This window comes from Gymnoscopelus braueri (assembly GCF_963280865.1).
Source record: "Gymnoscopelus braueri genome assembly, chromosome: 23".
NCBI classification, from domain to species: Eukaryota; Metazoa; Chordata; class Actinopteri; order Myctophiformes; family Myctophidae; genus Gymnoscopelus; species Gymnoscopelus braueri.
This window is the reverse complement of record NC_137625.1, coordinates 22,121,273-22,137,447: the sequence shown is the minus strand read 5'-3', so window position 1 is coordinate 22,137,447 and position 16,175 is coordinate 22,121,273. Positions and strand designations below refer to the sequence as shown.

Sequence of the window (16,175 nt, the reverse complement as noted above, 5' to 3'; positions counted from 1 at the left end):
ACCGTCAGTCACTCTTGTCTGGGATTCATGCAGATAAAGTCTCTCGCATGCCTCTCATTCAGGCCTGACATTGGCCAATGGCTTCTCTTAAATGCTAACCTAAAAGAATTAACCACATTAAGCCAAGAGATAAGAGATAAAAAAGAGATATACAAGATATGACACAGTCATATTATACCTCTCTCCATTATACCTCTCTCTCTACCTCTATTATGCTCTCTCCAGCGTCCCCGCACGGAACCAAATGGACCCGTGGTCCTGTACCCTTTCGCTCGCGGACTAACAAAAACAGCCAAAATGAGCCCTCATTGGCAAAAGGAGGAAAAAGTCGCCACAGACCATAGAGATGCATACAGTGGCCGAACACAGTATTGTGGGTCGTCTTTAGATCCCATATTCTGAGAGGACATTGAGCCCTCATTGGCTGAAGGACCAGCCAATGAGGAAAAAGTCACGCAAAAGTCAGGACTAGCGAGAAAGTCAGGACTAGCGAGTGTAGATGTAGACCAGGTTTTGCAACCTGGTAAAAAGAGAGATAAAAAAGATTTCAAGAGATAAAAAAGCTAACAACACTGCAACGTGCTTTGAGCCTGTAGATCGGCTATCTGTGCTACCACAAGAGTAACCAAAATGTTTTTCCTCATAGAGTCACCCTAGCAGTCTGTGTGTGTGCGTGTGCGTGCGCGTGCGTGTGCGAGTGTGTGTGTCTCCGCACTATGAAGCCAGACACAGTTTCACGGCCTAGTTCACACATCACAGCGAAGTAAACCAATGGAGCATTCCTAAAAGCTAAAAGTCTCTCCCCTCCAAACAAAGTATCTCCATAATGAACGCATGACCTTTTCGTGAAGCGATGGTGACACTTAATGCAACATTTATCACAGAGAGATGCTCTCAAAACTTTGATACGGAACATTTCGGACAGCCCTTGTCTTCTTCAATAAAGCGTGCACACCAATGAGAATGCACACCACTCCTTTCTTCCTCAAAGGAAGCCCTTTTCAAAGTGTCCTCTCTTGTGTCAATCATGGCCCTCTCCAAGCATAGCTCCGGTGCTCTTCAAAACAACCCGCTGAACCCAACACACCTGCACTGGAATACCATGCATGTAAAAATTACATCCATCAGTTAATCAGTTCAATTTAATTAATAACAGCAATTAACATAGAGCAGTACAGAACATGATGAGTCAAGGACCTGTGCAGAATGCAACCATAGTTTCGGTCACACACGACCTTCATGTGTGACCCAAACGTTGCTTTAATAAATTATCCTACGCGTACCTTGCAAGTGGCAGTTTGCGGGTTATCTTTCATTGTTGATGTTCACCGTTACACTTAAAGGGATATTTCACTTTCAAAAAAACGTTTGGTCATTTTATCATCTACTCAGGCCTTTGTGATCCCCCCAGACAGTTTTTAAGTTGCTTGATTCATTATTTAGATATTTGATATTCATTTTATCAGACACGCCCCCTTCCTATACTCACCCTGCCCTCCTAATGCGTGAGGGGGCCGTGTTTTTCCAATTACATTTTTCATTCGCATTAGGAGGGCAGGATGAGTCACCAGAACCAAGGACGGGTGTTTTTGATGAATCTAACATGGTTTGTATCTCTCTCTCTCTCTCTCTCTCTCTCTCTCTCTCTCTCTCTCTCTCTCTCTCTCTCTCTCTCTCTCTCTCTCTCTCTCTCTCTCTCTCTCTCTCTCTCTCTCTCTCTCTCTGAAAGAGAGGTTTGTATAGGAAGGGGGCGTTTCTGATAAAATGAATATCAAATATCTAAATGAATCAAGCAACTTAAAAACTGTCGGGGGGATCACAAAGGCCTGATTAGATGATAAAATGACCAAAAGTTTTTTTGAAAGTGAAATATCCCTTTAAGCACCTGCTTTAGCGATTTTTTTTCTTGTACAAAAATGAATGGCTCATGCAAGGGCGGCAACCAAAACAGTGTGACAAAAAGATTGGCCACTGTGTTGTTAAGTGTTTATTCAAGAACTCATCTCTGATTATGGGGGCTGGCAGAACGTCAGCACCTAAACTCTAAAGATCCGTGCAGGCACTTGAGACAGCGCTCGAGACGGTCTCAGACGAGGGCATGAATCTGGGCCAAGTACAAATGTATTGACTTGGACTCCTCTGTTGGCACTTTAAGGCGAGACCACTCTCGGACGAGATATGAAGATAAATAGCTGCAAATGCTAACATAATTAGTGCTTTTGTATGACAGAGTATGCCCACAAAGTTTCTCAGGAGCTTTTAATGCTGAAGTAGCTTACTCTGAGCACTGGGTCGTGGTCATGAGTTCGAGCCATGTTGCTTTGTGTTGTGTCACTATTGTGTCACTATTGTGTCACTATTGTGTCACTATTGCGAGCGTTTGTGTATGTGACCGAGTTATGTCTGCATCTCATTCCACCCGTAAAAAGGGAGGTGGAATCTTCTTTACCTCTACGCCAGTGGTTTACAACCGGTGGTCTGGGGACCACCAGTGGTCCTTGAGGGGGTTCCAGGTGGTCCCCAGCTAAATGATGGAGAGTTGGTAACCAAATGGACCCTTATTAGATATTTAACTCTTGAGAGCGTAAAATGAAACCAAATGGACCCGTAATTTATGCTCTCAAGAGTTAAATTATTGTTAAACATCTGCATTACTTAATTAAATAATTGTTATTTTGATCAACGTTGGCCTGTTATCTCTCCTATGGTACCAACATCAATACAGCATGGAATTGTGGACAAAATCGTATCCAACGACAACAACATATTCTAACTTTTGGGTTCCGAGTCTAAATCTCTGTGGTCCGTGGCTCAAATGCTGAATAAATAATGGACCTTGATGTGAAAAGGGTTGAAAACCACTGCTATACACCAATAACAAGAAGGTTTTACATGGTGCCTATAGTTTGTGAGTAGTAGTATAGGTCACCTTAGGGCTAGCATGCTAAGCTAAGATGCTAACACTATTAGCATGTTAGCATCTTAGCTTAGCATGCTAGCCCTAAGGCGACCGATACTACTACTTTAGCATCATCTGGTACTTACGCCTATTCTCATAGATAGACCTGGACTTCTCATAGAGGTCAAAGGGGTCGGGTTTGGCCAGCAGGGCCAGGGCCTCGGCGGCTGAGTCTGGGACCGAGGCCCTGTGGAGGTGGTGGGTCGGGTAGGAGGGGGCACAATGGGGGGCAACGGGGGCCGACAGGCTGGTCTGGGCAGGGCTGCCCTGGCTTTGGCCCTGCAGCTGCGAATCCCACTGCTCCAGAACCTGCAAAGCACAGTGGGCAAGGGGGGGGGAGGGGGGGGTTGTCAGTAAGCCCCTCCCACCTTGCCCACGCCTCACTTTTTGAGCTCCGGTCCGTCAAACTGGCACGGAGTCTAGAGAGGGTTTGTTATGATGTGACTAAATGAAGCCAGGCAAGCAGTGAGGTTGAGGGGTTAGTATCAGTATCAGTAGTGAGGTTAGTTGGAAAAAAGAAGTCGTTTTTTTAAAAAACCCATTTAGACCGGGAAAGAATCTGTGTCATTTTTCGATTTCTTTGGCTATTCAAAAATAGCAGATATACAAGTGCTGCGCTATGAGCTTGTAGATCTGCTATTTGTGAGAGAAAAAAAAGAATGTGTGCAAATCTTTGAATATACATACATTTTAACTCAAATCTTTGCTTCTGGTGGTCCCTAGAACAACATATTTTAAGATGGGGGGGTGGGGGGTCCGTGGACAAATACATATCATTTTGGGGGTTCTTGACATGGGAAAAGTCTGAGAACCACTGATTATAGCAACATGAGTTAAAATGAAAAAAAAATGTTAAGATTTAGAAGACATTTGTAGAATCCCCAGAAGCAAAGATTTGAGTTAAAAAAAAATCGCTTTGAAAAAAAAAAAAACACAATTTCAAAAGAAAATAGCAGATCTACAAGCTCGTAGCGCGGCACTCGGTGCCGCGCTATGAGCTTGTATATCTGCTATTTTTGAATAGCCCAAAGAAATCTTAAAATGACACAGATGCTTCCCCGGGTCCTAATGGGTTAAAGCTGCCGTCATTGAAAACAAAGATGAGGGAGACAGAAAAAAAATTACTTGGACGCCATGACAAGACAGATAGTTCTAAGTAACGGTGTTAATTATTCAAACCACACAGTACAGAATCGCTCTAGGCTGCTAGTGAAAGGAGGCAGACAAAGAGCAAACAAAATATCGGCCTGAATAAATGCCACCGCCTTCATCTTTGACAAAGTGAGCATAGGGCAGTGGTGGAAAAAGCACTCAAATGTTTTACTTAAGTAAAAGTATCGATACTGCAATGTGGAAGTACTCTGTTACAAGTAAAAGTCCGGAATTCAAAATTTACTTGAGTAAAAGTACAAAAGTATTGGTATCATAATGTACTTAAAGCACTAAAAGTAAAGGTACTAAAATGTTTGACAATATGGCAGATCTACAAGCTCACAACGTGTCGCATCGCGACGCGTTGTGAGCTTGTAGATCGGCTATTTTCAAATAGCCTAGGTATAAAATAGGGCTGAAGTGGTTGATGTATGTTTCATAAAGTAATAATTTATATCTGAAAAGTAACTAGTAACTAAAGTTTTCAAATAATTGTACTGGAGTAAAAGTACAATTTTTGCCTCTGAGATGTAGTGCAGTAGAAGTAAAAGTATTGGAAATTGGAAATACTCAAGTAAAGTACAAATACCTCAAAATTGTACTTAAATAAATGTACTTACAGTAGTTACTTTCCACCACTGTCCATGTGTAGTTTTCATTTATATATTTTTTTTACTGTGAATGATGTTCCGGTCTGATGGTGGCTGTAAACAAGAAACTCCATTTAGACCACTGTTCATCTTTCAAAGTTGTTTGTATGAGGGATCTGGGCTCGCAAGCGAACGTACGTGCGAGAATATTATGTACCGACGCGTCTTTTAAATTGTTTAATGTACCTCAAATCCGGCGCTTGGGTTTGTCTGAAATGTAGACGCTTCTAGAGTTTCTCAAAGCATTGGTTGTCAAAGTGGGGTCCAGGAACCCCCAGGGGTCCTTGAGGGATTCCAGGGGGTCCTCAGCTAAATGATGGATAGTTACTAACCAAATGGACCCTTATGGGTCTGTAACTCTGAGTGTACAAATGGAACCAAATGGACCCTAACGGGTCCATTTGGTTCCATTTGTACACTCTCAGAGTTACATTAACATTGATTTTACAATATAAATTAGGGTCCCAGAGATAGAAATGCCATTAAATGTGGGTCCGTAGCCTAACGCATGTCAAACTTGGGGGTCCTTGAAATTAAAATGGTTGAGAATCGCTGCTAGAGCCGTAAAAAATCTTCTCTTATGGGGATCCCTGGCATATCTTTTCAAATGGGGGTCCGCGGGCTAATAAGTGTCAATTTTTGGGGGGTCCTTGACATGAAAAAGTTTGAGAACCACTGTCTCAAAGGACATATTTCACTGTCAGTATTATTCCATAAAAATAGTTTAGAATCTGTCATGCACAATTTTGCACATGTAAATGATGGCCAATTAGCAATATGCCACTGCCACGTTCCAAACGTCGCGGCGAGCATGCGAAACGGATAGGCGAGATTAGCATGTTGATGTGTCACAGAAGTGTGTGTGAGACGTATCCCGAGGGAATGGCGAGTGTCAGTGAAAATGAGATGGCGGCTCCATGTGGCACACTTCAATAAGATTGGCATTGGGCGTTGGGATCGGATCGTATACTACTTAGCCATCAAAGCGTTTCCTTGTCTTTGTGGCTTCAGTCATGTCTGCTATTGATCTGAAGCAGGTCTGAATGGGCCGGGCGGCCGCGACGGAGGACGTTAAAACCGGGAATGGAAAAATAGCAGATCTACAAGCTCATAGCGCGGCACTCGCTTGTAGATCTGCAATTTTTTTTAAAATCGTGGGCAAATCTTTGAATGTATGTATTTTTTAAAGCGAACATTTGTAAATCTTTGCTTCTGCTGGGGGTCCCTGGAACAAATTATTTCGAGATGGGGGTCCGCGGCCAAATGCATATCATTTTGGGAGGTCCTTGACATGAACAAGTTTGAAAAAACTTGTTAGGATTTAGAAGACATTTGTAGAATCCCCATCAGAAGCAAAGATTTGAGTTAAAAAAAATACTTTAAAAAAAAATATATTCAAAGATTTGCACAAATGTTCACGATAAAATAAAAATAAAGCAGATATACAAGCTCATAGAGTGGAACTCGGTGCCGCGCTATGAGCTTGTATATCTGCTATTTTTGAATAGCCCAAAGAAATAAAAAAATGACACATGGTGCGTTCCCGATCTTAATGGGTTAAGGCAGGGACTCGACTTCTAAAGCATTATTTCACATGCTCGCTCTCTCTCTCCCTCTCTCTCTCTCTGTGTCCAATCTCATTAATGCAGCTCAAGCGAGCAGACCATGGCTATAGGCTACTGTACATAATGGCCAGAGAATCCCTGCAGAAAGTATGGCTTTTCAAAAATACATGTACTTCCTTGAACCTAAGAGGACCTTTATGAACTCACATATTGTTCACCTTTTAACAGCCAGCTCTATAGGAGCTCAGTTACACAGTCTAGCGTCTGGGGGTTTGATATAGGAAGAAATGATCAGACTTGGGGTCCTCGTGTCAATTAGGCTACTCCCCCATGCGTCCTTATTAGTCATGTTTCTTCCATATTCCATTCTCCGGGCGTTCAAAAACCTTCCTGTAACAAATGATATCCAATTAAATCTAGACTGAACTTCTGTGTGTTCAAGGGCTTTGGCAGCTCTTGGCAGAGAGCAGTGTGTGTGTGTGTGTGCGTGCGTGCGTGCGCATGTGTGCGTGCGTGTGTGTATGTGTGTGCGTGCGTGCGTGCGTGTGTGTGACTGTGTGTGTGTGTGTGTGTGTGTGCATGTGCGCACACGTGCGTGCATGCGTGTGTGTGACTGTGTGCCTGTGTGTGTTTGTGTGTTTGGAGGGGGAATTGGAGAAAACAAACGAGTACTAGGAGGTGAGGGCAGCGAGACTGTGAGGAAATTAGTACTTGGGGGGGAAAGAGGGGAGAGAGAGAGGCTTTATTTGTGGACTGGTACTCTGTCAAAACATTTCCCTAAGAGCATGGAATCAGACTTAATCCGGGGGAGTCTGAAGAGAATCATTGAAAAGAAAAGGGGGGAAAGCCTGCCATGAACAATGAGCATCTTGGAAGCTGATGACGTGAAGACTGACCACAATGGAGGCTTCCCCACTGAGCCCTCGCCCGTTGTTTGTATGGATTATTGGTTGTATGGATTATTTGGGGGTTAGGAGCCGTTGCAACGTCCAGGGGAGGAGATACCGGCTGAACTGGGTTAGGCCCACTCACCCGCACAGACTCGGCCACTTACACACACACCCACGCGCAAACACCGATGCGAGTTAATACCCTCACAAAAACATGCAGTAATCCTGGTCACTATACTGCCTCCCCCTGGTCAGCCGGGGCGCCTGATGGAGGGGAAGGGAACTGGTTGGAATAACGTGTTCCTTCCACACGCTACGTCCTACCAGGGAAACTCCCCCCTGTCAAGGTGACAAGAAGGTCAGTTGGCTCTCATGCATTGAAGGAGGCATGAGCTCGGCCCTGGGCTCCCTAGGCTGGTGGGGGGAGTGTAGTGCCCAGGATCACTTAGTAAATTGGCACCGGGTGAAGAAAAAGGGGTTACAAAAATCGTGGGATAAAAATTATTTAAGAAAAAAAAAAACGACGCGATACAACACGCTGCTATAATAGATACAGTATATGATATATGATATGAGCTTGTAGATCTGCTATTTTTGAATAGTCCCCAAAAAAAAATCGTAAAATGACACTGTTCCCGGTCTTAACTCATATAGTGCCAATGACGTCTTTTGACGGCCGTTTTCAGTGTGCCATTAGTGCCAATGACGTCTTTTGACGTCTCCTAAAAAAAAAAAAAAATTCAAAATAAATTTTACATTTTTTTTTTTTTGGTTATTTTTTTTTCTTTTGAATCTCAAAGGAACTAGGAGAAAACGATTTTCAAAAAGTTAATTCTCCATCCACTTCAATGTTAAAATGTAAACGGAGAATTTTTTTTCTCCGTTTGATCCAAAATGCCTTTGGCATATGGATCAACTAGCTTGAAATAAGCCTGGCAGTGAATGAGTTAATGGGTTAAGATAAATGACGAGGCAATGTTTCGTTGTTAGTATTATGAGATCATGTAAAGAACCATGAAAGAAAACTATAAGGTCAACAAGCGTATGCATCTTAAATCTAAAATAGCATCTACAAGCTATAGCATTAATTTCAATTGAGCTTGCAGATTTGCTATTTTCGCTAGTCGTCTTATTACAAAGTATACAGGGCTTAAAGCAACAGGACACTTTGGTAGAGGTTTGGATTGTGCTACCTTTTATTGATGTAACTAGTCCATTTGGCAAGATGAATTGCTCCGCTGCGCAGGTGATTAGAAATTAATTATCCAAAATGGCTACTCATTGACTTCCATTGTCAGCTCTCAAAAAAGTCACCCTTTTAGCACATAAACGCTAGGCTGCCCTAGCGCGTCTGATATCTGGTCTAGAGGGGCGGGTTCAAAATCTCCGGAGAGAGAATCCGTGGGCTCCCATTGGTTCACCGAACTGTGCGCCCGCCCCCGCGCCCCTCCTCCTCCCCCAATGTGCAGCATTGAGAGCCCTGACGTCACAACATTTGGAGCCTACGCCCACTGCACTCTGATTGGTTGGGGAAATTAAAGGTTGACTCCCACTTCCTATGTCAGGAACGTCAACAGGCTGGTCCAGGCTCTTATTTTTGAGCAAAACGCGAAGGAAAATAAAAGCCTGGAGATCGAGGCTACATAAACGCAAACAAAGTTGATTCTGACAATTATATAACATCACAAAACCCAATATAACATTTGTCTTTAAATGTTGACTTCATGTTGAATTAGCCATTTGCTGTGGAGGAAGGGAAGGAAGACGACCCGGCCATGCTTGGTTTTGTGATGTTATATATCATCAGAATCAGCTTTGTTTGCGTTTGTTTGTGTGCTAAAAGAGTGACTTTGAGAGCTTCTTTCAAGTCAATGAGATGCTATTTTTGGATAAATCATTTCTAATCAACTGCGCAATGGAGCAATGTATCTGACCAGGTATAAGTACACAACCCTAGTGTCCTATTAGCCTTGAAGTGGTTAATATCTGAGAGAAGGATGGAAACGCATTTAGACGCAGACACGGTGAGATCACAGATGATAACATCACTAGAGCAGTGGTAGGACAACTCTACTGCCTCCCATCATGTGCAGTGGTGTAAAGTAACTACAGTAAGTACATTTACTCTGGAAATTTACTCTGTGTACTTAAGTACTGTACTTAAGTACACTTTTGAGGATTTTTTACTTTACTGGATGGAGTATTTCCAATTTTCAATACTTTTACTACTCCACTCCACTACATCTCAGAGGCAAATATTGTACTTTCACTCCACTAGAATTATTTGAAAAATGTAGTTACTACATGCATTAACTACTTCAGCTCTATGCATAGGCTATTTGAAAATAGCCGATCTACAAGCTCCCAACACGTCGCGAAGCGACGCGTTGTGAGCTTGTAGATCTGCTACTTTCAAAGCATTTCTATACATTTGGAAAGTCGTGAAATGGGACATTCTGCAAAATGAGTACTTTTACTTTCAGTACTTGAGTATATTTTAATGCGAATACTTTTGTACTCAAGTACATTTTTTAATACCGGACTTTTACTTGTAACAACGTATTTCTACATCGTGGTATTGGTACTTTTACTTAAGTACAACATTGTGAGTACTTCTTCCAACCACTGCCACATGAGCGCAGACAACCCACAATGGCTGAATATGGCTTAGAGCGCCAGGTCTGACTCGCAGGTTCAAAGCTCTAGTGGTGCTATATATCCACGAGTGGCTTACTTGACCTTTTCTTCCTCCAGCACAGGATGAGAGAGGGTCAACTCTCAAGTACTGGTTATCTCATTTAGACCGGGAACGCATCTGTGTGTCATTTTTAGTTTTCTTTGGGCTATAAAAAAATAGCAGAGAATCTGCTATTTTTTTGGAAAAGAATCGTGAAAATGTGTGCAAATCTTTGAATATATATATATAAATGTTTAGGGTGTTTATATATATATATATAAATGTTTAACTTTGTTCCAGGGTCCCTGGAACAAAATATGTTTGAGATGGGGGGTCCGCAGCCAAATAAATACATGGCATTTTGGGGTTCATTGACATGAAAAAAGTTTGAGAACCACTGATATCATACCAACATAGGTTTGTTCAAAAAACTGTTAGTATTTAGCAGACATTTGTAAAATCCCCAGAGGCAAAAGATTTGAGTTAAAAATGTTCACGTTACAAAAAGATTTGCACACATTTTCACGATTTTTCAAAAGTAGCCCAAAGGAATCTTAAAATGACACGTAATGCGTTCCCGGTCTTAATGGGTTATTGCAGGAGCTACAAAGGCAATCTAATATCAAGTGGTCAGTAGTGGTGAGTGCAGGGGGAAGGTGCGATAGAATATTAATTTCCATACGGTATCTAGAAAGGAGTACAGCAGCCGTGGGTTTATGTAGCATAATTACGACATTCGGGGGGGGGGGGGGGAAGCAGATATTGCACACTGCAGCCATTGGTTAACTAATACATGAATATCTATTAAAGGTAGGGTACGTGATTTTCTTTGGTTAAAATAAGTGTTAAATAGCTCTATATTCTCTTAGTAATCATAGCTATATAGAGTGTTTTCTCAGTACCAGAAGTCTCTATGTCTCTCCAGCTCTTTATTAAACAGAAAATGCATTTTCAGGGCGGGATACAATTTTATCCAATCAGGATGGAAGTGAGGACAAAAAAAATTTGCAGACAAAATTGGAACTGGAACACTATAAAAATGAAGCTGATAAATGGGTACTCTCTCCTGATTGGCTGAAATGTTGTCACCTACCGGAAAATGTATTTTCTGTTTATTGAAAAGCTGGAGAGACAAGGGATGCCCCTGTGACTGAACGAACACTCTATAACAATTATTACTATAAGAATAATAGAGCTTTAATCTTTCAACAAAAAATGTTTTGTTTTTTAACCCAAAAAATGCACTTACCCTACCTTTAATGATAATGTTTTCCAAAAAGCAGAGATGGGTGCAGTCCAGGTTTTGGGAGCTGCTGCATGTTACCTGTTTAGCGGTCTTCCAGGGTGAATAGTGACCTGCAATGGTGAGAGAACAAAAATGATTTAGTCTAAAAAAAAATGAAAAAGATGGTGCAACTTAAAAGATTTTTCGTATTTTTGCTCCTGCTGCTTTCGACGGCTTTGATGAGACCCGACAAGAGGTTTCAATTAGTATCCTCTAAGTGAGATTGAAACGGCACGCTCCAGCAAAGTCAAAGCAAGATCCAATCAAAGACAAAGACGACAATGAAACATAAATACACAGTAACATTTTCAGTGTTAATTTATCCATTTATAACTCCTCTTAGTGTATTAACCCATTAAGACCGGGAACTCATCTGTGTCATTTTAAGATTTCCCTGGCTATTCAAAAATAGCAGATCTACAAGCTCATAGCGTGGCACTCGGTGCCGCGCTATGAGCTTGTAGATCTGCTATTTTTGAAAAATCTCGAATATTTTGTGCAAATCTTTGAATACATATTTTTTTAAGTGAACATTTGTAACAAAAACCTTTGTCCCTGGAACAAGACATTTGACAAATGTTCGCTTTAAAAAAATATATATTAAAAGATTTGCACACATTTTCCCGATTCTTCTAAAATAGCAGATCTACAAGCTCATAGCGTGGCACTCGGTGCCGCGCTATGAGCTTGTATATCTGCTATTTTTGAACAGCCAATTACATCTAAAATGACAGAAATTGAATGGGTTTTAAATGAACGTTGAGGAATTGTAACAGTGTGAAGGCGTGCGACTCAATATCTGAGAGAGAGGCATGATCTAAAGGCCTTTGCAGACAGGGTGCGATTTTTCGCACGAAAAAAACGGACAATATCAGTTTTTAAATGAACACATGGTTCTGAATGACCTCATGCACACCGGCTCAGAATTTACTGTGCGGCGATGCGATGCGGCGATGCGTCTTTTTCCAATCGAACCCAGTTCGATTTGTGCGTCTTTTCGCATACGGTAAAAACTGATTGACTAATCGCACCCTGTCTGCAAGGCCTTTAGTAGATAAAAGAGCTATTAACAGAAGGTCTCGGAAGAGGAGGTTAAGATTAAGTGTGGGCGGGTTTCATATTTAATCGGTTGGACTTGATAAAACATGATCGTTCAATAATGAACAAATTGCAAATAGAATCCTATAACCCGGTGTCTGTAAGAACTTTAAGGGCAGTAATGATTGATCTATTCCATTAGGTGCATTAGCACAGCGGTACATAGTATGTAGCTGTGGTCTCTCGGCACCTAAGCTTCATACTAAGCTTGCCGCCGTTCGTTTTCCATGATACTTCCAGTTATCAAATACGATCCACTGTGGGTTATCAACAGCGGTTGAAAAAGTATTCCCATTTCTTACTTAAAGGGATACTTCACTTTCGGCGGGGGGAAACATTTAAAATATATATTAAAAATAAATGAAAAAAGTAATGGAAAATTCATGGCCCCCTCACGCATTAGAGTGTCCTACTAATGTGTGAGGGGGCCTTTATTTTGCCATAACTTCTTTCATTTTTTTTAATATATATTTTTAATGTTTATTTTTTGTGAAAGTGAAGTATCCCTTTAAGTAAAAGTATCAATACTGCATTGTAGAAATCCTCTGTTATAAGTAAAAGTCCGGAATTAAAAATTGACTTGAGTAAAAGTACAAAAGTATTGGTATCAAAATGTGCTTAAAGTACCAAAAGTAAAAGTACTAAAATGTACTAGAACTAAAATTGCAGATCTACAAGCTCACAACGCACATCGGCTATTTTCAAATAGCCTATGTATAAAATAGGGCTGAAGCGGTTAATGTATGTTTTATAATATAATAATGTATATCTGCAAAGTAACTAGTAACTAAAGTTTTCGCATACTTGTAGTGGAGTAAAAGTACAATATTTGCCTCTGAGATGTAGTGGAGTAGAAGTAAAAGTATAGACAATTGGAAATATTCCAGTAAAGTAAAAGTACCTAAAAATTGTGTTATTTGTGTTAAAATGTTTGCTTAAAAAAACATATATATAATTAAAAAAATCATTCATGTTCAAGATTTTTGAAAAATAGCAGATCTACAAGCTCATAGCGCTATGAGCTTGTAGATCATACGAATGAACAATAATTGCAAAGGCAGATCTTTGTTCATCCAGAAAAATGATCTAGTACTAGATCTAGCACAGACACAACGCCTAAAAAAGTTACACGAATAGCGTGGTTCGATTTAAGGGAATTGTGTCAGTATATCAGCACTAAGTAAATATTTCAGTGTATTTAAATGTCTGCATTCATACAGTATGCCAACATCCATTGTGACTGGATCTAATTAAGCTACTTTACCGCCTGGAGGTGATTTGTGAATCCATCACCATGTTGCCAGGGGGGGGGGGGGGGGGTGCTGTGGTGATAATGAACAGGCTTTGGGGATTAACCCACTCATTCCGGGAACGCGTCCGTGTCATTTTAAGATTTCTTTGGGCTATTCAAAAAATAGCAGATATACAAGCTCAGAGCGCGGCAATGAGCTTGTATATCTGCTATTTTTGGAAAAAGAAATCGTGAAAATGTGTGCAAATGTTTGAATATATTTACATTTTTAACTCAAATCTTTGCTTCTGGGGGTCATTTTGGGTGGTTCTTGACATGAAAGTTGTGAAATGTTTGAGAACCACTAAAAAAAAAACCAGTTAGATTTAGAAGACATTTTGTAGAATCCCCAGAAGCAAAAAGTTTAGTTAAAAAAAAACATATATTCAAAGATTTGCAACAAATTGAAAAAATGTTTAAAAAAAAAAAATGCAGATCTGCAAGCTCATGAGCTTGTATATCTGCTGTTTTAGACTAGCCAAGGTATAGAGTAATGGTTTACGTGGTTACACAGATGCGTTACCGGTCTTAATGGGTTAAAGAATAACGCTGCTTCGCTGCTGTGAGACAAAAAGCTGGCAGTGGATGAACTGCCGCTCCAAACAAAGGGTTGGTTGGTGAAGAGAGTGGAGCAATGATGCCCGACCGTGAGGGTATTGCAAGTGGGCCCCCAAATAATTGGCCATCTTAAATATACATATATTTTTGAGAAAAATCAGTTTTCATAATGATACAAATAAATAAGAACTTAAAAAGTAACACGGCAGCTGAACGGCTGCCGTGTAAAGTGGTCAGTCTGGTGCAGTGGTGGAAAGTAACTAAGTACATTTACTTAAGTACTGTACTTAAGTCCAATGTTGAGGTATTTGTACTTTACTTGAGTATTTCCAATATCCAGTACTTTTACTTCTACTCCACTACATCTCAGAGGCAAATATGGTACTTTTACTCCACTACAATTATTTGAAAACTTTAGTTACTAGTTACTTTTCAGACATAAATTATGATATTATAAAACAAACATTAACCACTTTAGCCCTATTTTAAAGATAGGCTATTTGTGCATGAAAATAGCCGATCTACAAGCTCACAACGTGTCGCATCGCGACGCGTTGGAGCTTGTAGATCTGCTATTTTCAAATATTTTAGTACTTTTACTTTTGGTACTTTAAGTATATTTTTTTACCAATACTTTTGTACTTTTACTCAAGTAAATTTAGAATTCTGGACTTTTACTTGTAACAGAGTATTTCTATATTGCAGTATTGGTACTTTTACTTAGTTAAGTAAAGTGTTTGAGTACTTTTTCCACCACTGGTCGGGTGGGCCGCGAACACGTGGGCCCTGATCCAGAAAAGGTTTGAGAACCACTAGAATGTGGTTCTCAAACTTTTTCATGTCAAGGACCCCCAAAATGACATGTATCTGGCCACGACGATATCCTATTGTGGCGGAATGCAGCAGCAGCAGCAGCTCTGCAGGGCGAATGGAGCAAAGCATAGGAAGGGACATAAACATGTGTGTGTGTACGCATGCAAACTCAAATCCCGTAATGGAACTCATGACCCAGTTATGGGGCAAACCGTAAAAAAAAAACCTGCATGCTCTGTCTTCCTGATTCAATTTTCCCTCCTTCCTGTCTTTCAAGTGCTGCCACCGATTCCCCCCCCCCCCCCCCCCCCCCGGGGAACCCACAAGTGTATGCAAATGGAAAGGAACAAATTAGAGGGTGACCGCTTGAATTATATGTGCCAGCCCTGGGTCTGGCAGGGTTCCACTAGTTACACTGTAAAAACACTACTCTGGCTGAAGTGCCAGCGGAATGGTGATAAAAGAGAAAAGTCACAAAAACGTAGATGGCCAGTGAAGAATTCCTTTAGTCCATCATGATATTTCACACACTCACAATGAGCCAGAGCAATAATTCAAGGGTAGAAGTAATGATAATAATATTAACCCATTGAGACCTGGAACGGATCTGTGTCATTTTTTGATTTGAGCTAAAAAAAACATTATTTTACACTTTGGCTATTAAAAAATAGCAGATCTACAAGCTCATAGCGCGGCACCGAGTGCCGCACTATGAGCTTGTAGATCTGCTATTTTTGAAAAATCTTGACAATCTGAGCAAATCTTTGAATATATACATGTTTTAAAGCAAAACAAAATAACTACAATCTTTGCTTCTGGGGGTCCCTGGAACAAAATATTTTGAGATGGGGGTCCGCGGCCAAATACATATAATTTCGGGGGTCCTTGATAATTATGAAAAAGTGTGAGAACCACTGATATAGAAACATACGTTTTTTTTTTTTTAACTGTTGGGATTTAGAAGACCTTTGGCTTCAGGTATTAATGGGTTAATCGCACAATTATTACGAGAAATGTACAGTATAGCAACATAATGTTTTCGTAATTTTTTGAACACATATTTGAATGTATGTTTTTCAGAAACCTTAGGTCAGGATTTAGAAGGTGTTTTTAGCATCGGCCTCAGGTCTAAATGGGTTAAAGATTTCAACAGAGTCTGCCTCTCTAATCTCTTTAGGTAATGTGCTCCATAATTTGGGAGTGCAAATGAAGAAAGCCACATCTGCATTTTTCTTTT

General features: G+C 40.6%; 1 protein-coding gene across 5 annotated transcripts in view; it reads right to left on the bottom strand.

Annotated features, from left to right (window-relative positions):
• Nucleotides 1–16,175, bottom strand: part of magi2a (membrane associated guanylate kinase, WW and PDZ domain containing 2a) — a gene marked incomplete at its 5' end in the record, with an annotated part of 338,913 nt that overhangs the window by 33,741 nt on the left and 288,997 nt on the right. For 4 of the 5 annotated variants that reach the window (XM_080420917.1, XM_080420918.1, XM_080420920.1 and 1 more), the window contains 2 exons: nt 3,046–3,268; nt 11,218–11,249. The exons of the other annotated variant lie outside the window; for it this stretch is intronic. In XM_080420917.1, coding sequence (XP_080277043.1) covers nt 3,046–3,268; nt 11,218–11,249 — 255 coding nt within the window. The remainder of the gene's footprint in view (nt 1–3,045; nt 3,269–11,217; nt 11,250–16,175) is intronic. 5 annotated transcript variants of the gene reach the window in all.